Here is a 25,862-nt window from a genome sequence, read left to right on the forward strand (position 1 = left end):
GATAGAGAGCTAGGAGATCATCATCATTTGGCAGTAGTGAGCTACGTGGTCAGGAGACTCTAAACTATCGTTCCCAGTGGCCATATGTGAGTGATTCTTAAATTAATCCTGGAGCAAGGAATTTGGCTTTTGCAAGTAAAAATGGAAAATGGTTACCTCAGTCACATACTGTTGGCTTCAGGAAGGCTCTCTGCAGAGCTGTACGCTCCCTTCCTGTTTTCCCATGCTGTCTCTTTCCTATAAGGACCTTCCCAAAGATCACAGGCAGTGGCCAAAACACCCTAACTTCTTGACATTTTTCTACCGAGTCCCTTAAAACTTCAGCCTCTTTATGCACATACATGATAACACCACTGAGTTTAAGGTTCCCAACTTCACTCCTGAGAAGGGAATGGGGGGACAAGCCACTGCCCCCCCATCAGAGATAATGAGCACGGGAGGTTAAGTGACTTGTTCAGGTTTAAACAATTATTGAGCGATTCTACTCAGATATCAACCGCAGTTTATCTCCAAAGGCTCTTTAAACTATACTTCATACTATAAATTTAAAAAGATTAATCATCAACAACTTTCCTCCATAATATCTGAGGAGTACCTCATAGTTTAATAAATAACTGGATCTTTCTGGGAAAAAAATGTTCCCGGTGTATCTTCCTAGAGGTCCTTAGGCATCTGTGGAAATTACTGTTATGCTTCACAGTATTTAAATCACTCTATGTATTTACAAGGACCACAGAGAAAAACTCGTTATTTTGAAGGCCAGCAATTCACAGTTTGAGATCATACTGTCAACTGAGAGGAATAGATTGTAGTAAGGGTAGTAATTTGGGCGTAAGAGGTTTATATGATAATCTTGAAAACTAAACTACCTAGTTTTTATTAAAAATGTGAAATTAACCTATGTCCAAAAATAGGGTGAATTTTGTAAATTCTTTTACTCCTTTCAAAATCACCTGTTGTACAAAAAGGGAGTAATCTTTTACTTTACAAAAATCTTTAATATTAAGTCCTTCTATCAATTATTTGGTTTAGAACAATAAAGTATTGTTTGGAAAAGTCATATAGTCCAGAAGTCTCAATAATGCCAATTCAGAATCTTATAGTTTCCTTAACAATCAGTTTAAGAATAAAAAGGAGACAAAGGAATTTAACACAGATTTATTAGTTACACAGATTATTTTTGAGTGTACATCAAAATATTAAATGTCATTGTATGAGTCATTAAAATCTGATCATTTACTGTAGTTTTGCCTGGATTCTTATGGTTTGATATACAGTTTCTACTAACATCAAACATATGTTCAGAAACTGCAGAGTATCAAACAACTTTGAAGGAAGAAAACCACTGTTCCATAAATCTTTAAGTGACCCTAGTGATGAAGACAGGGATGCCAAGATCCATGTGAAAACTCTGAATGAGAGGAAAAATATCCTCAGTTCCTATTACATATTCATCACTTTCACTTGACTGCTTCATCCACCCAACTAAAATTTACTATATAAAAGCTGGCCAACACTCTTTTTGGACTTTTTGCTGGAAAGGGAAGGGACGATTGTGAACATGGGCGTAGAGGGTGGCTTTAGTGCTTGCATTTATGGCCTTACAGAATCTGTCTCAGAAAGAAATGTTTGCTTATGTTTACGTATTTTCAATGTGGGAATTCTGACCCCCCAGGAAGCCAACCGTGTCCCTGGAGATTCCTTTTGTCCAGTGCTCCCTCACATTGAACTGCACCCCCCCCCCTTAATCCACCCACAGACAGTCTCAGACACGCTGGGTAAATCCCACCCCTTCATACTGATGCCATCTGTATTGTCCTGGTCTCTTACCCTCTGAGTCCCAAAGATCCCAGAGATCTAATAGCAACAATTAGATGCTGAACAACAAATTATATGAGAAGGGAAACTAAGAAAAACAGAAAAGTAGAAAACTTACAAATGAGCGCTTTAAGTAAGCCTGAGTACCAGTTATTGCAGCTAAAAACTCCATGAGGACTGAGGCTGTGACTGCCTTTTACTGCTGTATCCTCAGGAGTACATAGAAGATGTTTAATAAACATTTGCTGCAAGAATAAACTGCAACAAAATAATAGCCCCTTTTTTTTACTACTTGTTTAAAACATCTTTTCTGTTTATAGGAATGAACTTAGAAAAAAGTTGAGGGCTCTTATCAGAAGAGGCCCGTTCTAACCAGTCAGTCTGCACACATCCACAGGCTGTGTGGAACCAATTTTGTTTGTGGCTGTTACTCCTGTGCCAGGGTGATTCTCACTAAAAGATATGCTCATGGCATAAAATGGGAAAAACAAATTACAAAACATTAATCTGCATAAAGTTTTGTTTTTTCATAATATACTTCCCCCATTTGTTTGCTATTTTAAGAAAGAAAACCTTGAGGCTTTAGATTCCCATTTTAGTGACAGTGAAAGTGAGGGGTGGTTGTGTTGTGTCCAAGATCACAATCTGGCAGTTGGATCAAGGACTCAAATCCACTTATTCTAGCTTTAAACCCTGTAATTAATATTTTAAATGATCAGGTTTTACAAATACAAAATATATCAAACCTATGAATCTCAGGTTCTTCACCTTCAATATGAAAGAATTAGATTACAATCTATCTTATCTCTATCAAGTCTGTTTAAATTTTAGAACTATGTTTCTATAATTACAAATAACTTACAGTTAATAAAAGGGGAAAAAAAACACTGTGGAAGATGAGTCTCAACTGTCCTTTTTGCTTTGCATAGAGAATTATTTACATCCCAGACAACCAGAAGATAAATGGTAAAAATAACAAACGGTTACGTGTTTTCAACTCATTTATTTTAGAAAAATGAAGATTTACAGTTGGTGCCTTAAGGCAGGATATCATGAATTCAACGAGTCAGTAGCACAAACTTTCAAAAACCTTTACAGATTAGTCCAAAGTAGAAGATTATTTTTTGCCCACTCTTGGACTCAGACACATTCAGAAAAAATATATATTTATAAAAATAAAATGGCAAACCTAATCCCACCAATTAATTGATAGTCTCAGCATCCTACACTTGTTTATTTGAACACTCTCTATATAAAAAGAATAGCTGAGTGGTTTTTCCCTGTCCTACTTCCATATCATATGAAGCAACGATGAAAATATTTAAATTACTTTTTGCAAAATCAGAACCCAAAAGCCCCTGAAACAAAACACAAGAAATGTCAACAAGAACAAATATCCACTGAATAAAAAACAATATAGCTAATTGTTTAGCTGTATTGACTATTCATATAGACCCGTCCTTCAGCCTCTAGGCATTTGGCTCTTCATGTTACTTCTAACTCAGATACCAGGGAGCACTGTGTATGAAGAAAGCAAGTGAAAATTCCAGGTCAATCCACCTAAGTTTCAGATAGCTAGAGACAGAGAAATATTAACGTACACAGTGAAACAAAAAGGACTGCAAGCCATAATGGGGCGCAGTGCTCCTTAAAAACACGCACTTTCTCTCTTTGAAATAGTTTTAGAAACTGTCTGAGCACCAGATTCAGCAACAGCAAGCATCTAGGATCTTGAATATTAGAAGTTGGAAACAGAACTTTATTGCAACTGAAAGAGAAGGCAAAACTCCAACTTACTGAAGGGCATTCCCCCTATTGATATGTAATCACAGTGAGCTTCATCACTGAATTAGGATGATATCTATGTTCTTCTACAAGATTCATTCAGAAAACTACCTTTATTTTGAAGTAATTTTTCCTAAAACGAAAACAGCATTTCTAGGAAACTCTGATATCGCATTGAGGCGAAAACCACACTAGTGAGCAAAAATTTTCAACTTGTTTTGTGAGGATATTGTGACAATATCCTAAAGTAGAGACAAGTAGAAAGCAAAATTTCAATAAAAAAAAATTATTCACTTACAAAGCATCTACGCTTTTTGTTTCCCAAATAGACACACTTTGAAAACACAAATAAGAATATGGGGCAACAGTATAGTGCTGTGAAAAAAGATAACAGAGAACTAAGGCATTAATGTATAGACAAGAAAATCTCGAAATACAAAGAACACTGGACTTCGTTGATACACATTAAGCTTTGCTCCTTTTTTTTTCTTTTTCCTGTTTTGGTCTTTAATTCATAGGTGTGCTTGACAAAAGACAAAACCATGCAGATAACAGACATCTGTTAGTGATAAACGTGAAGAAAAAAGCCATGACACTTTTACAGCTTCCTCCTGTCACTGGTAGTGGCTAAGCTGTAACTTCCCTACCAGGCTGAGACTAACGTGAGGCGTCTGTATTTAGCTAAGCTTTTCACAGCTGCAAAATAAGCTTGACTGCTGCCAATATTAATATCTATTTTCCAAAAGACTCTCTCATTACTCTTTAGAGAGAAATTTCCTTGTTAAATTAGCAGCATTTATCTCCAATTTCCATTTAAGAATAACATTTCATTCTGGTATTTCGTGAAATTTCCTGTAACTGCATACGTGCTTCATTTATAAAAATGATAATAATGGGGCGCCAAACATGAAGAACAAGTAATGACTATATACTAAAAGGTACGAGAGAGCAATTCCTAGTAACTCCTTAGGACAAAGGCACAAGAGCGTGAGGTTAGCAGTGATCAGCATGGCATCAGAAATAGCCCCAGGCTGCCCTGGGGACCACAGCCCTAAACAGCTTCACTATCAGGACCATGAATTACATAGTTTTAAAGTGATGAAACATTTTAAAATGTTTCATAACTCAATGAGTAACCACCCAAATTACAGTCACTTAATGAAAATCCGAAACTTAGCTAAAATGAAGGTCTCAAACATAAACTAATCTACAATAAACATACCACACTGTTATTTAAAAAATACCAGTCTTTGTACATAACTTGGGATAGAATTCCTATGTTATTCCGTTATGGAGAGAAGATGAGAGGTCATTAGCTGAAATGGACAACAGCTGGGAGGATGGAGCAGGTAACTGGCAGATGTCTTTAATCACTGGACGTGAAGTTTCTTAACAGGCTGATTATGCCACTCATTACTCACTATGAACACAGACACGCCCGTAATATTACATAACAGATGTATGTCAATAAATTTTATGTGTTTATGTATGTGTCTATGTGTATATATAGATATACAGACACACACACTGGATTATAAATTACTATAAAGTTACCATACCATAAAATAAAAACATGATATATATTACTTTTTAAAAAGCAGCAGGAGCTTCTTACCAAAGAAAAAATTTTAGACAAAATCCCAATATATAAAACAGAGAGATAAAAGTATGCTGTTCTGGCTAAAGCAGTGTAGGAGTGACAGAGACCCCCCCCTCCCTTCCTGCAGTGTTGGCTGAGACACCTTCTCAGTGTCCAGGGCATCATTTGAAATCACTGATCCAAGTAAATCCTGTTTCTGCTGCAAAGATTAAACATAAGACTATTTTTTTCCCACGATATAGGCCCATATGAAAGTTTTATAATGCAACTGAGTATAAAGGTAAAAAGTAACGTTTCCTCTCCTTTAAAAATAATAACAAAATAAAATCACTATGCTGTATAAAACCAAATTATTTTATCTCATAATCTTAATTTGATCCTTGGAAAAAGTTATTAGTTCTCCTTAAAGTGCCTAAATTTTAAAGACTTAATTTTGTCCGTATAAATCTTATCCAAAACATGAGGAAAATGGATGGTAGGAGGTGGAGGTGTTATTTTTCTCTATCACACATGTATCTTCTACCTGCCTGGCCAATTTAAATATTCTGCCCAAGAATCTTAATTTTGTCACAGAATATTCAGATAGAGAAACATGCAAATAGAAGTGATCTGGTAGAACAACATCTATAAGGTAAACTTTGATGGAGTGTTTTGATTTTGTTTGTTTTAGACAAACGTTTCATCTCTTTGCTCCAAACATCTCCCCATTTACGGAAGGACTATTTTATAACCCATGCAGTTGATGTTAGCAAAATACAAACACCATGTTCTCTTCTGTAAAGGTCATGATTAAATGTCTAAATTCAATAAATAGACTCTTTAATAATTTGAAATCCTATGAAATATTTTATCTTAGTAAAGTCTCAATCTTTCTTCTTTTCTAACACATCTTTGGGTTCTTGCACTGCAGGCACCAGAGAGTCCCCACTCCTGGGCTCCTGTTTTTCTTTGCTCTCTTCTACCGGTTCTGGGCTTTCCGTCTCACTTTTGGACACTTCATACCGTTCTTCTAGGTAACCTCCATCTGTGTCAGCCGTGTAGATGCCGTAGCACATGATGCTGATGACACCCAGTGGCAGGCCAAAGAGAAAGCAGCCCATAAGCGGAGAGCTCTTGAATATAGACTGTGGAAAGATAATTACATCCCTCATTTGTATGCTGATATAAAAAGCATAAATGAATTTAAAACCACTACAGATTTCTTCCTCTTGCTGCCATCCAACTTGCTTTTAGTTCCAATGAATCAATGTCAGTATTTCCGTTGTGACTATCGTGTGAAAGACCCTTGAGGAATTTTATACCCATGTATGTGTGTATGTATAACCAGCTATTGGCAGCAGAAAAGGGCACCAAATTCTCCACTACCTTTTCAAAAGATGTTTATTTTTCTCACATTAATCACAAAGGTCTCTTTGAGATGGCTATTATGTGCCAAGAGCTGTACAGTTATATCCTGGCTATAGGAGTCTGCTATGGAGAAGGGTGGTTATTGACCATAAAGAAGGTAATATTCTCTTCACATAACATTTATTAACATTTTTGACCTGTTTGGTTAGTAGTAAAGCAACATTAACTTAATAATTTCCCTCAGTTTGTATACTGTCTCCTCGGCTCCCAGAAAAGTAAAAGCAATTTAACTGAACAGGTTTTTCAAGTACAATATATTCTCTGGATTGTGACTGTAACTCTTGAGAACTAAACAGACAAGTTCAGAGGAGAGCAGGGTCGCTTTGGATTGAGAGAATGGAAGAAGGCATCACAGAATAAAGGTGTTCTGAGGCAGAAATTTAAGCGTAAGAACAAGGCAGGCCAGGGTACAGTGTGAGCTCGAAGACTGAGGAGGAGAACATGTGAGACGGACAGAGAATTGTGAGGGGCATCACTGGAAAAGGGAAGGGAAGTGATCAGAACTGATTATTTTAGTAATACTAATTAGGTGGAGGACGGGAGGCAGGGCAGGAGGAAGTGTGAAAACCAAGTGGAGGCCGGCAGCCACACATAACGGGATAAGGGCCCAATCCGTGGAAAGAAGGTCACTGACAAACCGAAGGACGCACGGAGTAACTAATGAGTTATCAGCATGACTTTACTTCTCACCAACAGAAGAAGGTTAGCTCTGTTTTGCTTTTGGCCATAATGAATGAAAATACCCGTGGAGGAGCTCAAGATAGACAACTAGAACTAAGTTTAAGGCTCCAACAAATTTAGGGCTGCCCTGCAGTCAAGCTGACGGACAGTTGAAGCTGGGATAGTAAGAGAGATTTCTTAAGAGTTCTCAGCAAGAAGGCTTCAGATCCAAGGACTGAAAAGGGCAGGAGGAGGAAAGAAACTCTGAAAAACACTTTAAGTCATGCTATCAGGTTAAGTGATTCTGAATTCCAGTTAACTCACCAATCATACAGAATGAATAATTGTAGAAACTTAATATCCACCTGATTAGTATCTTTTCTTAACGTAAATATGTACTAGTTCTTATCTTGCAAGTTAAGAATACGTATTTTTACCAAATCCTTTGAAATTCCAGATTTTACCTTAGTTAGACACAACCTATATATCTATATATTCTCAATTATTAGTGACACTAAACACACTGTCACAACTTACCACAACAGTAGATTTGGCATCAAATACTATTCTTTTCAATCTCTGCAAAATGCTATCCCCTCCTTGGGCCTTAAATTTAACAAGAAATAAAAAACAATTAAATTGTTATTTCAGTACTATTACTTCATTTTTCTGTTAGATAATCTTACAACTGCAGGTCAAGAGTTGACTACAAAAGATTACACAGAGCACCTGGAAGAGCCACGGAGTAAATATTGACTGGTTTTTCTGTCCCACCCTGCTCTGCTCTCCGGTATGAACATGCGTCCTCCCTGGCCACAGTCCAAGCAGCTCGGCTGAGGCTGACCCACCCACGCGCCGGCCTGCCCAGCTTTTCAGTTTAGCTGACAGTGTTACACTTGCTGCAGGATATCCTCAAGGTCCTGCAGGGAGAGTCTGTCTGACGATGAAACCCAAAAAGAAAAAAGTGCTGCAAGGCAGAGGGAGAAAAATTCCTGATGAAAATCCATCAAATCCCTGCATTCAGCCACGCCTAAAGTCTGGCTCATTCCTTGAATTTCACTAACTTACAAATTGAAGGGTTCTCACTCCTACAGGTGAGCATCATTTCAACAAGTGTTATTTTCACAAATATAAAATTCCTACTGTGTGATTCAGGGTGTTTCCAAAGAAGAAATACTTGTTACTCTGTGAGCCAACTTTCAAATATAGTTTGTGTAAAGCTGAAACAAGTCTCACAAAGTAATAATTACACTTCACGAAAGCACGGAAGTCTCTTCTTTTCTTATTTTATTCTAGTATATTGAATTAAGATGCATGTTGGCCACCACCTGCTGAAGTGATTTCATGACCCGCTAATACGGGCTACAACCCAGTTTGAAAAACACTGCAATATGGTTTACAGAAAAAAACAGTGAAGATTATCCATTCATCATTTCTGAGAAATATTTTATAGGATTATATTTGGAACACTCCACTGGGGCTGGTTTTAAATACATTTCCTGATCTTTTAAGAAACTGTGGTATTATTCACAGGTTTTTTTAGAAAGCCAATAACTTAATGCAACTGTATTCTTGAATGCAGAGAGGTACTGAGAGTCAGGAAGTTCACTATTGGATAGCTCTGTACCCTGCAGACCTCTCAGCATCCCTAGCCCCTGACTCTAAATGCCAGTAACACCTCCCCCAGTCACTAGGACAACCTATGTCCTCCAAGTAACATTCCACCCATTAGCAGCCTCTGCCACTTAGGTCCTGGGGAATGTGACTCAGCCCATCATGTGAGAGGAGCAAGGATGGAGGCCTGCCCCTCACCCCGGGTGATGGCCGACTCTTTCTTTCAGAATCAGAAGAAAATAACTCATTTCTCCTCCACCTCCTCTCATCACCCCATTGCAATTAAAGCAAAAACTCACATCTACTGTGCCATCCAAAATGTTATTAATGAACTGGACCATGTCTTCTGCATTCCTAATCTGTCTATCTAGTAAAAAGTACTGTTGGTTTGAAGTATTCAGTACAACCACAGTTGGGACTTTTAATTCACTGAAAATAGAAAAACAAAAGAAATCAAAATATATGTTAAACACAGAGACAACAAATATTCTGATACTTATTTGAATTATATCTAAATAACTAGAAGTACAAAAGGAGGGAGCTATAATAGCTCTGCCTTCCTTTGTTTACATAAGGAAAATTTCAAATTGTGCACCAATTTAAAAAATAGCTAAATTAACATTTATGAAAACTATTAGTATACAACATCAGACAAATGAGTATTCACGAATCAAACCTAAGGATAAAAATTATTATGTATGAAGTATCCATTTCTGGGCAATATAATTCCTTGCCACAAGTTTATCTTAAATACCATCACTTTAATCATATACAGCCCACCTCAGTTAAAGGGCGTTCAGGCAACTAGAGAGGGAACAGCATGGTCTCCAGAGTTACACTGCCTGTGTTCGGATCTGATGCTTTCCCACAACTTTAAGTCTAATATTTTTCATTTATAAATGAATAAAGGTGTGGGGGGCAGGGTACCTATCTTGCTACAGAAGTTAAATGAGAAAATTCAAGTTAAATATCCAGCACATTCCTTGTATCAATACATAATACACGTTCAATAAATAACTATTCCAAATTCTCTGAACTCCCACTACCCTACAGTATAATCACCCCATCCTCATGGGTGCTTCAGTGATATACTAGACGTCAATTCAGTTTGCAGACAAAAACCATAATATTACTAATGTGTCATTTACTTCAAATAATTTGTTTTCCCTTCAAGAATAGGGTTTTGCATAATCATAAAAAGGTACTTAATTCTGTATGCCACCTACATATCAGTTTATGGTTATTCATATGTCTATATATGAATGTATTATGCAAAAGCACAAAACTCTACAATAGAAACAATTTACAGCACTGTATTATCACCACATAAGTCACTGGGTCCAGGAGGTTGCTTTCTTGTTTATAATTCTCTATCCCTCCCCACACCACGTCCTTCTCTCACTGAGGCAAAACGTGCATACATGATCCCTGATGTTGGGCTCAGCCGTGTGGTTTGGCCAATGGGAAGGCACAGAAATGACTGAAGCAGAGGCTTGAAATGTGCTTGCCTTCTTGTGTTTCTGCTATTGCCATGAGAAGAATATCCCCCAGGAAGATATCCCTCCAGGGTCAAGGACATGGAAGACACGTACGGTAGACCTGGACCTAACTGGCAGCTTGGAGCCACGTCTGGCTGTGCCCAGCTAAGGTCAGCCAAGCCCAGACGAGTGAGAGAGAATAAAGGATTGCTGTTTTATGCCACTGGGTATCAGGGTGTTCTATTATCCAGTATTATTGTTAGGCAATAATTAACTGTAATTTTAAAAAAATCTTAGCTTCATTCTTGTTTATAAAAACATGAGACAACTTTTTAACTTACAGCAGTTTAGTTATTAGTTATCATCATAGTGCATCAGTAGCAAAATTCTATTTTTATGGAATGAAGTAGAACCTGGTCTTCCTATAAAAATATATCTTATGAAAAAGTTAAATACACAGCTGAACTAGAAACAATTTGTTCTGAAATAATTCCATTTGAATAACGATGAAAAATAGCACCTCATCCTATTCCCTCTTAACTATACTCACAAAAATCAAATACAAAATAATTTAATAGACCAAAGGTCTGAGAGTACCCTATTTCCTTTGAGAAAAAGTAAAAAACATCATCAGTGCTACAGTGTTAACTATCCTATATAATATCACGTATTTGCCCTACGTTAAAAACTTTTAGGCATCAATACTTATTAAATTCTACTAATTTATGTGTCAATACTGATCTTACAGTAGTTAGGAGATTTTGCAGTAAGAGAGATCTGCATTTGAGGACTGGATCTCTTTGACTTACTTGCTGAGCATCCTTTGGCTTATTATTTAACTTCCTTGAGTTTCTTCTAAGAAATTTCAATTTCCTCATCTATATAAAATGGAAATAACAGTACTTATACCTTACTGAGTTAGTGTAAAAGTCAGAAAACATACATTGACAACTCAGTCCAGTGTTGGTCACAGGGTAAGTGCTCATTAAGGACTTTCGATTATTATATAGCCATCATTATATGCCTTCTCTCTTCTCTCAAAAAAAAGCAAAGTATGAATTTTTAAAAAACCAAACAATAAGGGGTTGGTGGTAGAGATTATTGTTCTCTGACCATAACTGTAGCAAAACTTCTATCTCACAACTCGCATTAGAAATAATACTCATGAAGGAATGTCCATCCATCTCTAGAAATTCTGAATATTATCCTGAATCAAGGAGTTATTTATCAGATGCACATTGCTTTGGCCTCTTGCCCACAATGTTTTACTGCATCACTTTATTGGCTTGCCTCCAAGGACATTATAAATGGTTGTATCGAAGTCCCTACTATATATACTGTAAAGATCCTATTAAAAATACATTTCTATTATAATGTGCCCCCCTTTATGAGATTATATAGCATAGCAATTTCTCTTAGGTTTCTACAAGGTCGGCCATACTCCTATAAGCAACAGTTATTCTATAGGGGACGGGAAATGTATAAGCAATGTTTTTCTACTTTGTCTTGAGTATTAAAAATCCAAATTGTTTAAGTACCTTTGGTAATTGTATAGATCCTTTACTTTATTTCCCTTTGTCTTGATTTCTTCATTATATATTACATCTGGTACTTTATGTCTTCGGTAAACCCTCTCAAATTCTTATTGGAATAAGGATAATGAATTGATTATAAATGAATAGAGGTACTTTACTTCGTAATTTTAGGCTCTTACCTGAAAATTATGAATGTTATTCTGGGTTTATAAGTTGGTAAAGCTCTGGAGGGCTTTCCGCCATCTTCACGTCTGGGCTATTTTAAGACCCATTTTCCAAACACTCTTGTGTTTGCTATTACACTCTGCCTGAAATAACCTCGCTGCATTCTTCATTCAGCTACTTCTCATTCTTTAGACTCCCTCTTGATTACCGGCTCTTGTGGCAAGCGTTTCCTGAGCCCCTGCGCCTTGCTGTGCATTTTGGTGTGGGTGGGTCTCTCTCTGTCTCCAGAGCTCCATACCACACAGGCCTTCCCACATAGTGCTGTAGTCACCATGCTGTCTCACCCAGCACACTGTGAGCATCTGAAGACAGGGCCTCCATAATTCACTCATTTTTTTGCATCAACAGTGCAATGCCAAACACAGTGTGTGACTTAGAGCAAATACTCACTAAACGTCCACTGAATAGAGTAGGCTTTTATTTGAAACTTATTAATTCGGTATAGGTCTGGTAAATGTTTTCTAACATCAACTATCTGAAGTGACAAATCAGATCTTTACATCATAAGCATAATCAATATTAATATTAAAGCTGCAAAGTTCTCCTATAAACTTACTTTAGTCTGTTAAATTCTTCTAGAACAGCAATTAATTCTTGGATGATAAAAATTTTCTACTTAAGTTACATTTATTCATTAAAACTGAACTTAAGGTTCATATTAAACAGAAACTACAAAGTTTACAAGTTTTTGAATGATGTCTTCTTTCCAAAATACTATAAATTGACAATATTAAATTGGGAGTTTTTTATTTTTAGTATAGAGAACTTTAAAGTTTAATAAGTTTCAAATACAGATTTAAAACCTAAAGTAAATATTTAATGGGAGAATATCTGCATTAGCATATACAAAGGTTTGCTTTTTTCAGCTATGAGTCCTGCCTGTCTCTGAAAAACAGAAATTTAAAAATTGATAGAGTCGGGACTTCCCTGGAGGTCCAGTGGTTAGGACTCCATGCTTCCACTGCAGGGGGCACAGGATCAATCTCTGGTCAGGGAACTAAAATCACACAAGCCACACAGTGTGGCAAAAAAAACAAACAAAAAAAATTTGATAGAGTTGATAGCAAAATCATTTCATCATTTAGCATTTTACTTACTCCATCAGCAAGGTATTTATATAGTCATTTCCATCCATATGGCCAAACTGAAAATCCCTAATCAACAACAACCAAAAAGAACAGAGAAGGAGAGAACAATATTAAATACAAAAAAAGATAAATATAAAGCACTGAATTTAGGGTTTGGTAAGCATGCAAACACTGTAAACATTTAACATATCAATCACAATAAATATAAAAAAGTATGAATTCTACTGGCTTTTGAGATACAAACACGTGACAAATTAAGCAAATTTTAAGACATTTCTATTTTGTTTCATACTGTGTAACACAAGAAATACATATATCATTGATATATCATTAGAAGACTTAGACTAAAAAGGGCATAATAATTAAGTAATGCAACAAATTTATATTGACTGTCTTTTATGACAGTAACAAACTGATTTAGCATACAGGAAAAAATATCACCTATTTTTTATGTTCCATTATTCTTTGAGTTCCTGTTAAATCATCATCTGTCTGTATCTGACTTGTGATTGCTCATTTAATTTTATCTCAAATGTATGAGTATACAGGCAACCTCCTTTTATTGAGCTTTGCTTTACTGCAGTTCCCAGGTACTATGTTTTTTACAAATTGAAGGTTTCTGGCAACCCTGCTTTGAGTGAGTCTATCTGTGCTATTTTTCCAACAGCATTTGCTCATTTCGTGTCGCTGTGTCACATTTTTGGTAATTCTCACAATATTTCGAACTTTCTTCATTATTATTATATCTGCTCTGGCGATCTGTGAGCAGTGATTTTTGATGTTACCATTGTGATGTTCGGGGTGCCACGAACTCTGCCCATACAAGACTTTGAATTTAAGCAATAAATGTTTTGTGTGTTCTGACTCCTTCACCAACCAGCTGTTCCCCCATCTCTCTCCCTCCCCCTCTCCCAGGGCCTCCCTATTCCTTGAGACACAACAATCTTGAAATCAGACCAGTTAATAACACTACAATGGCCTCTAAATGTTCAAGTGTAAGAGTCCCACGTCTTTCACTTTAAATCAAAAGCTATAAAAGATCAAGCTTAGTAAGGAAGGGAAGTTGAAAGCTCAGATAGGCTTAAAGCTAGGCCTCTTCCAGCAAACAATTAGCAAACAAGTTGTGAATGCAAAGGAAAACTTCTTGAAGGAAATTAAAAGTGCTACTCCAGTGAATACAAGTGTTAAGAAAGTAAAACAACCTTATTACTGATATGCAGAAAAGTTTTTGTGGTCTGGGTAGAAGATCAAACCAGCCACAATAGTTCCTTAAAGCGAAGCCTAATACAAAGCAAGGCCCTAACTCTCTTCAATTCTATGAAGGCTAAGAGAGGAGAGGAAGCTGTAGAAGAAAAGTCTGAAGCTAGCAGAGGTGGGTTCATGAGGTTTAAGGAAAGAAGCCATCTTCGTAACATGAAAGTGCAAGGTGAATCAGCAAGTGCTGATGTAGAAGCTGCAGCAAGTTATCCAGAAGGTCCAGCTAAGATAAGTCTTGAAGGTGGATACTCTAAACAACAGATTTTCAGTGTAGATGAAACAGCCTTAAACTGGAAGAAGCCGCCATCTAGGACTTTCTAGCTAGAGAGGAGAAGTCAACAATGCCTGGCTTCAAAACTTCAAAGGACAGGCTGACTATCTTGTGAGGGGCAAATATAGTTGGTGACTTTAAGTTGAAGCCAATGCTCATTTACCACTCTGAAAATACTAGGGTCCTGAAGATTTATGCTAAATCTATCCTGCCTTTTGCCCTACAAATGAACAACAAAGCCTGGATGCAGCACATCTATTTACAGCATGGCTTACTGAACATTTTAAGCCCCACTGTTGAGACCTACTGCTCAGAAAAAAAAAAAAGATTCCTTTCAAAATATTACTACTCATTGACAATGCACTTGGGTCACCCAAGAGCTCTGATGGAGATGCACAGTAAGATTAATGTTGTTTTCGCTCCTGCTAACACAACACCCATTCTGCAGCTCATGGATCAAGGAGTCATTTTGACTTTCAAGTCTTCTTATTGAAGAAACGTGTTTCCTAAGGCCACAGCTGCCATAGATAGTGATTCCTCTGATGAATCTGGGCAAAGTAAACTGAAAACCTCTGGCAAGGCTTCACCACTCTAGATGCCATTAAGAACATTCATGATTCACAGGAAGAGGTCAAATATCAACATTAACAGGAGTTTGGAAGAAGCTGAGTCCAACCCTCATGGATGATTTTGAGGGGTTCAAGATTTCAGGAGAGGAAGTCATTGCAGATGTGGTGAATACAGTAAGAAAACTAGACTTAGAAGTGGAGCCTGAAGGTGTGACTGAATTGGTATAATCTTGTGATAAATCTTGAATGGCTGAGGAGCTGCTTCTTATGGGTGATCAAACAAAGTGGTTCCAGGAATCCACTTCTGGTAAAGAGGCTGCGAAGACTACTGAAGTGACAACATTTAGAGGATTTAGAATATTACATAAACTTAGTTGACAAAGGAGCAAGGTTTGAGAGGACTGCTTCAGATTTTGAAAGATGTTCAACTATGGGTAAAATGCTACCAATGCTACGGAGAAATCGTTCATGAAAGGAAGAGTCAATGGATGAGGCAAACGTCACCGTTGTCCCATTTTAAGAAAAAGCCACAGCCACCCTGACCTGCAGTGACCACCACCCTGGTCAGTCAGAAGCCATCAACATCGGGGCAAGACCCTCCACCAGCAAAAAGATTACAACTCACTGAAGCCTCAGATGATGGTCAGCATTTTTAAAGTATGTACAGTTTTTAGACACAATGCTACTGCACACTTAATATTCAAAAACATAACTTTTATATGTACTAGGAAACCAAAAATTGCATGTGACTTGCTGTACTGCACTGGGCTGGAGCCAAGCCCGCAATACCTCTGAGGTATATGCCTGTATGTGCATATTTTCTTACCACCAACTTATCCCAAATCCTATCAAGACTAAGCTATGATACAAATTATAAGTTTTTTTTAAACTTGTAAGACACATATCAATAAACTTCAAGTCCAAACAATTCATACTGAAATGCTACATGCTGTAATTCACTTCAGCTCCTTGATTCATCTTTGAAAGTATGAAATACTCCGACTTTTGCTTTACTGTATTACAAAACCTAATTAGGTTTTGTAATAAAAGAAGTTATTTTGTAAACAAAAAAGTTGCTTTGTAAACAAAGATAATGGAGCCTTCCAGAATGCAAACACCTACCTGTGGAACTGGTCTCTATAATCTCTAGCAACTTCCTGAATAATTGACTTTAATCTGTGAGAAAACAAAAAATACATGAATATTCCATTTCATCAACTTGAAAAATATAATTATTCAATTATAGTATATGCTGCCTTATCTAATATCTAACACTGCAGGAAAAGTAAGATACTGTGTCAAGTTTATCTGAAGCCATGTAAAGTCTGAATTGGATGATATTTGAAGCTTAAAACTATTTCAAGGCACCATACCTGGTATGTTCAACTGATGTATTTTTCTCATCAATTACTGCAATAGCCACAAGCTTTCCTGAAATTAAGAATGACATATCTAAATTCAATAGTCCTCATTAAACTTTTCAATTATTACTGTAGCAATGAATAGGAAAATAGTATATAGTTTCCAGAATTCAATTCCAATTATCTTAAACATGTTATGCTTAGCAGAGTGAAACAGTGAACTGTTGACTCCAAGTGATAAATTCCCACCTACCTCCCATCCCTGAAATGTAAATATCAATAATAGTAAATAGTTAACAATTCATATACTCAAATTGTTATTTTTTTCACACAACCCACACACTAAAGTAAGTATTTTGTTGAAAACTAAAACTGTAAGGAACCAGTTGATAAAAGAAATATACTAAGAATTACTACAGCTCTGAAAAAATGGTATAGAACAAGAAAATGATTTTTACCATGTTATTCCCTTTGGTACCACGGGCCACTGTTTGCTAGTAATTAATGCACAAAATAAAACTGACTCAAATTTATTTAACCCTCAACAGAACATAAATCATATTCATCTCTGACATCCTCCAGGATGGCAGCGTGACGTAACAAGCAGAGCACTGGTATGGAAGTCAGAAGACCAGGCCCTGCAATCCAGCAGGGTCTATTATGTTCCAGGCCTGGGAGAACAACACTGAGGCACAGCGTCCATTAGCCATGTGCCTTAACCTCAGCGGACGCCAACTTATTTTAGAAACTATTATCTATTTCAAAGTCATCTGGAGAGTTGAATGAGATGACATGTACAAAAATACTGGGATAGTTTCTGGCTCAGAGTAGGTATATAAACGTAGGATTAAATCGACAATCTTTCAATCTCATCCCCATATCTTCTCTAATTTCATACTTAAATTCTATACAAACTTTAAATTCTACACAATCTTGACGCTTCTTTTAACCCTCAGCTAAAAACATTAGTTCATAATGTTTATTTCCCCTCTTGAAATATTACTGCATTTACTGTTCAGTGTTTGGTTTTTACTGTTATTTCTTTAATTTAAAGTGCTTCATGAGTTTTTTCAAAATGCCTACAACATGTCCAGCATCTTCCCACAGGCCGACACAGGTGGTTTCTCGCGTATTAAGTTCACAGGTACCGGGTGCCGAGCAATGTAGCCGGCACAGGGCTAGTTTCCGAGGCTGCAGTGAGGAGCACACAGACACAGCTCTGCACGTGGGGAAGACAATCACACACGCAGACGTGTGGTGAACAGTCAGAAGACTCTGGGAGGACGAGGACGTGGGGTTTATAAAAGAACATTTTGTAAGAGTAAACTAATGTAGTTCCAGGGGGTTAGTGAAAGACTTTCCTAAGAAAGCAGTATTTGGTCTGACTTTGACAGATGAATATAAATTCACTACACTTTTCCAGGCAAAGAAAAGAGAATATTTAAAGGTGCTCTGATGCAAGGTGCACAGCCTTTTCAGGAAACTGAACAGTCAGCGTGGCCGGAGACGGGAGAGAGTGAGACAAAACGGGAAAGTAAGCAGGAGTCGGAAGATGCAGGGATCTGCAGTCGCCATAAGTCCTGAAACTACACTAGGTGTCTGAAGCCACCGAGAGCCAGGAGCCTGTTGCGGGGCTTGTATGACAAGTGGCCAGGCAGGACCACAAGTGGGGCACAGCCGAAGCTGACACCCAACCAGGGCAATTACGCTGGGAACACAAAGACACACTGCCATAGCCAACTTCTTTCCAAATCAATCTGGGAGAAGACACTGAAGAGCTTTGGCAAAGCTGCCTATTTTAGTTGCCGCCTCCTACGATGCTGTACTGAGAGCAGAACTACCGTATTCCTACATTCTCCCCCTTTTCCCTTCACACGGGCCTGCATGAATCAGCATGTAAACCCACAGTCTCTGACAGTATCTACGTCAACTTCCAATACTGAGCTAATACACACCTCCCTCTGTAAGGAAAGCAAAGACAGAAGCATCACCAGACACAGAACATTAAAAGAAGACTCAGGAACCAGAACAAATACCATCCTGTGAAAGTTACAAAGTAACAGAAAAATGTGTTAGAGTGCTTCTAATTTGTATTCTTAACCAGATCCAAGAGCAGGACATCATGAAGAGGAAACTCTATGCCTATTATTTCGCAGATAAAAAAATTGAGCCTTGAGTAACATTTTCCCATTCTTTTAATCTAAAACTATACTTTCATCCAACTATCATAAAGTTGTGAATGGACACAAATGTGGCAACAATAACCATGACTTATTTCTTATTTGTAATTCATTATAAATTTACAAAACACTTCCTCCTAAAATTTACACGGTTAGCTTCTTACAGTTTTTGTAGTTCACATCTATTTGAGACCAGTCCTTACAGCTGTAGTTCCTTACAGCTTTCTTTTTTGCATCTATATTTATATTTGCTTTGCTTATCATTTTCAATTACATAACTTCAAGAAACCATGCCAATCTGATGCCCATAGTTTCTTCACAGGTAAAAGCAGGCTTTCAAAGGTTGTGATAATTTGTATTCCAACTCCTATTACAAAATCAGCATCCTGCGGACAGCTTTCTGGTTGGTTATGTTTTCTCATTTCCTTATTCTCCAGGCTCTGTTTTCCCTGTCACTATCACTTCTATTAGTAAACCCTTTCTAGCTAATCTTTATTCCACATGCAAAGGTATGTTCTTCGGTTAATATTAATCTATATTCTCATAAAGTTTAAGTGGCATTCAGGTCTGAAAGAAGGAATGATATTATGAAATAGAACTTAAAAAATTCATTTTCTACAGATTGAAGTTATCAGTTAAGGAAAAGTTTTGTAGTGTGATGGAGAGTTGTATATATGCTTGTTACCGGTATCTCCAAGTTCATACAAGAGGAAGCCATCCATTGTAAGATAATTCTGAAACCTCTCCCTGTTGATCCAAGATGATAGATCACCATCTTCGTACTCTTAAAAAAACAAAACAAAGTTGATAAATTATAGTGTAAATATGACGTTAAAATGTTTATAATGTTTAATCTAGCAGCATGTATAAAATGCCTGACATAGGATCATAATCTTAAATTCATAAATTTCATTTTAAGAAAGCTATTTGAAGCAATCAAATGTAAAAAAAGGATTAATGCACAAAACAATTCATCATTATAGTACCACTGAAAATAGCAAAAGATAGATAAATAAAAATAAATAACTGAAATATCCTAAACAGGAAATAATTTAAATCGTTATGGTACATGTTGAGAAAGACCATTTATAGATTTTAAAAAATTATAATAATTAAGTGGTAAAGCAGGTGACAAAACAATATTACAACATGACTGTAACTCTGTAAAAAATAAAGTATGAAAAAAACTGATAGAATGATAAAATGAAGGCATATATATAGTCCTATTAAATAGTTTTCCTGAGTTGATGGTTATTCTTGGATGATGGCATTATGGGCAATTTTTATTATAATTTCTTTGTTCTCTATTTTATGACACTTTGACCTCAGTTTACAACCCTCCTTCATATGTAAAACAAACTCACATATAAAGTCACACATACTATATCAGCCCTTTTCAACGTCAAATACTTCCTCTGGTAAGCAGACAGGAAACATTTACAATATCCAAGAGAATTATGTCCTGATTAGAAATATAATTCTGAAGTAATTCTGAAAAATTATTACAACTGCATGAAAAAGAAGTTGATGTAAAAGCCTACCAATATGGATGAAGACTGGATTTTACTGATTTCTTGAAAGATGTGCTTTTTCTGTCACTTGCATTGCTAAACAAAACATTTTCAAGTTATCAAACCTATAAAATAAGTAATATAATGCAAATCTGAAAGTATTTATGGATTTGGATTTATGAATTAGGAAAACAAACATAAAACTAGAAGTTGATTATTGGGCCATAATCTCCACTCCAGGTCAAAAGCAAATTTTCTAAAGATTATTCACGAAAGTGATAAATCTAAAACTCATTAGGAAATAAACCATCCTCCTAAGCCCCATCCCACTGTTCCTGAAATTATTAACAACAATGTAATAGTAGGATAAGCATTCAAAGTAACCTTTTATCTGAAGACTTCAGGCAGGTTCTAAGAACTGACTACTGCAGTTAGAAAATGTTGGCCTTCAAAACAGCTGTAGATGCTAAACACATTACCCCTCTCTTTCTTATGCATCGGAGGCCACATGTAAAACGTGGATGGGGAAGGGCACTTCTTAGCCATTATTTAGACTTAAATGTATTCTTTAATAAAGAAAATCAGGCCTTTTTCAAAAAAAAGCGAAGTGGCTCTCTGAGTTAAGAAACTCATAATGCAACTAGAACAAGAGATTTGAAGGCTGAATCTTGATTATATCATGTATGATTTTAACTTGGAAAAAACAAAAACAATCTCTTTAATCCTGTTTGTTTATAAAACAGTAAGACTGCTGATCTCAAAAGATTGTTATAATTATCAAATAAGACAATATATTGAATATACTAAGTGCTTATCATACAAGGAGTGTAGATAAAGAATAAGTGGATGGAATATGAATTTTCATATTTCAAATATGAAATATGAAATATGAACATATTTCAAATAAGTTCCTCTTAATTTCCTTTTTAAGCCCAATGTCTCATGCAGCCATTCAACAAATATCCAATGAATGAGCAAAGGAATGAACCTGCAATTTAACTACATATCTCTCTCCTTTATCTAACATTCTTAGTTACCCCCTCTGTAATCTCAGGATATTTATCTATCTGCCTTACTACCAGATTCAGGTGAGAATGAAATGAAAATGTCAAGTTAAGCAAATAGATAGCACCTGCTGCACAAACATAACAGGTAAGTGGTGGCTATTATACTACATCAAGGAATAAACACGGTCCTCACATCTATCTAAAGATAGGGAAGCTATAAGATTTTATAACTGCTTTGTCTTCATGCTACTGTCAAAACAATTAAAATGCTCCTTTGACTAAAACAAGACAATCAAAATATTCCTTTTATTAGATATTCTTCTATTGATTTGAGTCATTTAAGCAACTCAAAGCTTACAGCTCTCAAACACTTCTAGTTTCTTCTCCGTCACAAAATAATATGACTGAGCAGGACCCCTCAGGGGCAGTCCTGGGCGACCCTTCCCCCATATTCTCTGCTTATGTAACCGTATCTGATGCACATTTCCTGAGTTGTTTTGATGACCAGGAGCACTTATCCCCCAGGCCTACTGGAGCCTAAGGATTGATAATGTTAACTGACACGGCCCTTGCTGTTACCTCACCATCAACCAATCAGAGGACTGTGCACCAGTGGATCACATACCCTGTGACTCCCCTCCCTCACCTGGCCTTTGAGCACTAGCTGCCCTGGACTCCTTGCTTGGCGCCCTGCACTGAAGCTGCCCTTTCCTTCACCACAACCTGGCGTCAGCAGATTGGCTTTACTGCACACAGGAGAGTGGACCCAAGTTTGGTTCAGTAAAAATAACTCTCTAGAATGTTTCTGATATGAATAAAATGGTCCCTATCTGTGCTCTCCAACAAAAGCCACACAAGGCCACTGAGTATATGAAAAGTAGCTAGTAAGAATGAGAAACTGAATTTTTTATTTCATTAATCGTATGTAATTTACAATGTTACTAACATCGCTAGTAGGTGAGATTTTGCATTCGCTTTTGCTTTTGAGTGGCTGTGTACTGTCCAACAGATGTCGAGTTTCAGTGCTTCCTGAAATCAGAACTATCTCCCCATGCCCCTGTGCGTTTGCTGCACTGCCCTAAGCTACTTCAAAGCCCAGTCTGCGAACTCTGGTAGTAAGTACTTGATAATACCAAGGAATTACTGTTAATTTTGTTAAGTGTTATAATAGCATGTGGTTATCTTAAAAAAATAAACTCCAAAAAGCCCACATTTTTAAAGAAATGCATAATAAACATATAGTCAGGGACACATAATGAAGCACATAGCGATGAAATGCCACTGGGATTTGCCAAAATGCTTCAACAAAGAAAAAAAATTGTTGAAGCAAATGTCGTAAGATCTTAGTAACTGTCTCACCTGGGTGACAGGTATGTATGTAGAGTCTTAGGTATGTATGTAGAGTCTTATTATTTTAGCATTCTCTTTACTATAATGTGTGTTTGATATAATAAAAATATTTAAAAAATAGACCAAGTATGTGCGTCAACAAAGAAATGCTGAATAGCAGGTGGGTGGTTACTTCTGTCAGGGAGGGAGAGAAAAGGCTACAGACGAATACCCCAGGGCTTTACCACTACTGAAGATGGTTTATTTCTTTCACATCTTTGTGTGTCTCAAATGTTAGACCTTTTTAAAATTAATTTTGAATATTTTAAAGTAATGTATAGAAATTGCCTAGGGCTCATTTCTAAAAAAGGCAAATGATCTGACAAAAAAAGAAATTTACTGTAGCCAAACTCAGAATGAAAGAACACTGAGTGGAAAAACTAAAGTTGAAGGGTAAGAAAAACCTAGCAGTCATTCAACTAATGGGAAATGTAAGCAGTAGCTGCATTTACTAAATCTTTCATCAACACCTAAGCCCTATAATAGACACAACATTGTAATTATAAAGTGTTTACATGAGTTAAAACTTTGGAACTTACCATCATAAACAAAGTAAGTTTCATCTTTGAAAACAAGCACAGCGGGCATCTCTTTCAGGGTCACATACTGCGAAAATCAGAAAAAAAATTTCAGTTGGTAGCCATGAGTTCAAAAGCATTGAAAGTTACCAGGGGGAAAAAAGAACACAATGATGACAACCACAAAAAAGTTACCAACAGTTAAAAAGAACACAGTCAATCCCTAGCTGATCCAAGGACTCGGCTCGATATCTCTTTATACACCCCCTGGCACGGTGCCCTGTTTGCTATGGTGAAACCATGAAATATTCTTAGAGCTGTGAACAGACTCAAAGATATCACAGGAAGTGAAGGCCAGGAGGCACTCTGAAACAGCGGAAGAGCAGGGGCTAAGGTAGCAATCGGCATAGGTAGGTTCTCCACACCACTCCCAGGCTGTGAAACAACGAGTCCATCACTTCATCCGGGGAGTCGGCTTCCCGTGAATCAAGGACTCAGAGCACCCACCTCACTGGGGAGTCAGGAGAGTGAGATCTGCTAACACACGTTGAGAGGTGAGAGCACGCTTAAATGATAAACTGCTTTATGAATGGGAACTTACAATGGCAATCAATAATAAGGAATCCATTCAGTGGGTACCTGCTTCTTATACCTGTGTTGTACTTATTTCAAAATAATAAAATTACAGTAGAGAAATCAGTATTAGAGCAGAAAAGATATAATTTAGGTAAGCCACACAGAATTACTACATGAGTATGGTAATACTGAGCATAACAACAAATAAATCAGTAGATAACTAGTAAAGTAAAAATAATAATGAAATAAAAAATAAGGACAGCTATCCTGGAAAGATTAAAAAGGGAGGAAGGTATGTCGCAGGTGATCTAGAATGATCTGGTTACATTACAGCACCATGAAAATAACTATTGTTAAGGGCAGTGGTAAAGCTCTCAGGTGAGGCTCTACCATCCAGCATGCCTCTATTCACCCATGGTTGGCAACTCATCCACACAGGTACCCTGGGAGTATTTCACAGCATTCAGCATCTCTCCCTTTCAAGGGTATCCCTGAGTGAGCCAGTCTCTGAAATCACACCAGTGAGTCACTTGTCCCCATTACTCCTCTGAAACTGTTTCTCTTAAAACCACCAACAACCTCTATGGGGACAAACACCATGGTTCTTTCCTCTCCTCACCTTGGTTGCTTCACAGCATCTTGCACAGTTGGCCACTCCTTTCTTAAACACTTTTTATCTTGGCTTCCCATTCACCTTGTTTTCCTACTTTACTGACAATTTCTTCTCATTGTCCTTTGCTGTTAGGACCTGGACCCTCTTATCTCCCACCAGATTTGCATCCCATGTCTAAGAAGTTTATTTCATTTATGCAGCCATGACTTACCTCCAAACCCTTATCTGATGCTTGTACTTGGATGCCTAATACATCAACTTAAATTAAAATAAACCTTCAAAACTCCATCACTCCTCCCATACTCCAACTTGTTCCTTCCCCAGTATTCCCCAGCTCATAAATAACACCACCATCTAACCAGTTGTTCAGGCCAAAAACCTAAAAGTCATCCTTGATGCACCTCTTTTCCTCTAGAACAAGCTCAAAAAATTCTATCTCCAAATACAATTCTTTCACTTCTTCCTAATTCTCTTACTAACTTTCAAGCCTAAATCCTAGATTACTTCAAGAGTTCAACTGAGCTTCCTGATCTAGTCTCATCCTGATCCAATTGTTTCTGCACTTGGCACAGAGTAATGTCCTTAAAATGAACTTGAGACCAAGTCCTCACATGCGTGGCCATGACCTAGAAGGCCTCCACTGGCCTCTGCCTACCTCCCATCTCCTTCCTCACTGCAGTTCAGCCACACTGGCTACTGCTCTGTTACTCCACTATGCCAGGCAGGTTCTCATCTTGGCCATCTGTAATGTCTGTTCCTTGCTTCTGGTTTACTATGGCCACAGATCTGTGCGTGGCTCCTTCACATCCTGTAAGTCCCAGTTCAGATGTATTTTCTCCTCAGACGGACATTTCTTGATCAATCAATCAAGAGTAGCCATCCCACCTCTAAATGTCCTTACTATCACACTGCTCCTTTATTATTTTTTAGAGCAGTTACGATATCCGTTTATAGCTTTGTTTACCGAGGACCACTATCTCAGTCTGAGGACCCAAGAGAAGGCTCCTATCTACAATACTAAAATTTAGTCCACTTCCCCCACCCATGAGAACGTAAACTCCATCCTATCAGGGTCCTGGTGATCTTGCTTGCCATCAATAATCCGGGACTTAAAACTGTGCATGGCACACAATTAAAGGACAACAAACAGTTGTTGAATATGTATAGTAATTAATACACTACTTAAAATCCAACTTTAAATATTACCTCAGGAACGACTTCTTCTGAGGCAGAAAAAAAGTATGTATATACAATTAATTCTGAAGCAGCATCGATGTATTTCTCCTGTGAAGATACAAACAGAAAAAAGGTGACTTTTAAATATTAATCAAGGTCAAAATTCATTCCTCATTAAACATTCAGAGCAAGTAGTATCACTGCTAAGTACTATCATCACAATT

The 25,862-nt window shown here is 37.2% G+C and overlaps 1 protein-coding gene across 1 annotated transcript in view; it reads right to left on the bottom strand.

Moving 5' to 3' along the window:
- Window positions 1–2,801: 2,801 nt before the first annotated feature.
- TMX3 (thioredoxin related transmembrane protein 3) overlaps window positions 2,802–25,862 on the bottom strand; it is a 46,764-nt gene continuing 23,703 nt past the window's right edge. The window contains exons 8-16 of the mRNA XM_068563283.1: window positions 25,669–25,746; window positions 23,295–23,361; window positions 19,534–19,632; window positions 16,681–16,738; window positions 16,430–16,483; window positions 13,220–13,276; window positions 9,184–9,313; window positions 7,808–7,876; window positions 2,802–6,327 (exon numbers count right to left, since the gene is read on the bottom strand). Of these exons, the coding sequence (XP_068419384.1) occupies window positions 6,067–6,327; window positions 7,808–7,876; window positions 9,184–9,313; window positions 13,220–13,276; window positions 16,430–16,483; window positions 16,681–16,738; window positions 19,534–19,632; window positions 23,295–23,361; window positions 25,669–25,746 (873 nt within the window). The 3' untranslated portion in view covers window positions 2,802–6,066. The remainder of the gene's footprint in view (window positions 6,328–7,807; window positions 7,877–9,183; window positions 9,314–13,219; window positions 13,277–16,429; window positions 16,484–16,680; window positions 16,739–19,533; window positions 19,633–23,294; window positions 23,362–25,668; window positions 25,747–25,862) is intronic.

The sequence above is a fragment of the Eschrichtius robustus genome, chromosome 14 (assembly GCF_028021215.1).
Source record: "Eschrichtius robustus isolate mEscRob2 chromosome 14, mEscRob2.pri, whole genome shotgun sequence".
NCBI classification, from domain to species: Eukaryota; Metazoa; Chordata; class Mammalia; order Artiodactyla; family Eschrichtiidae; genus Eschrichtius; species Eschrichtius robustus.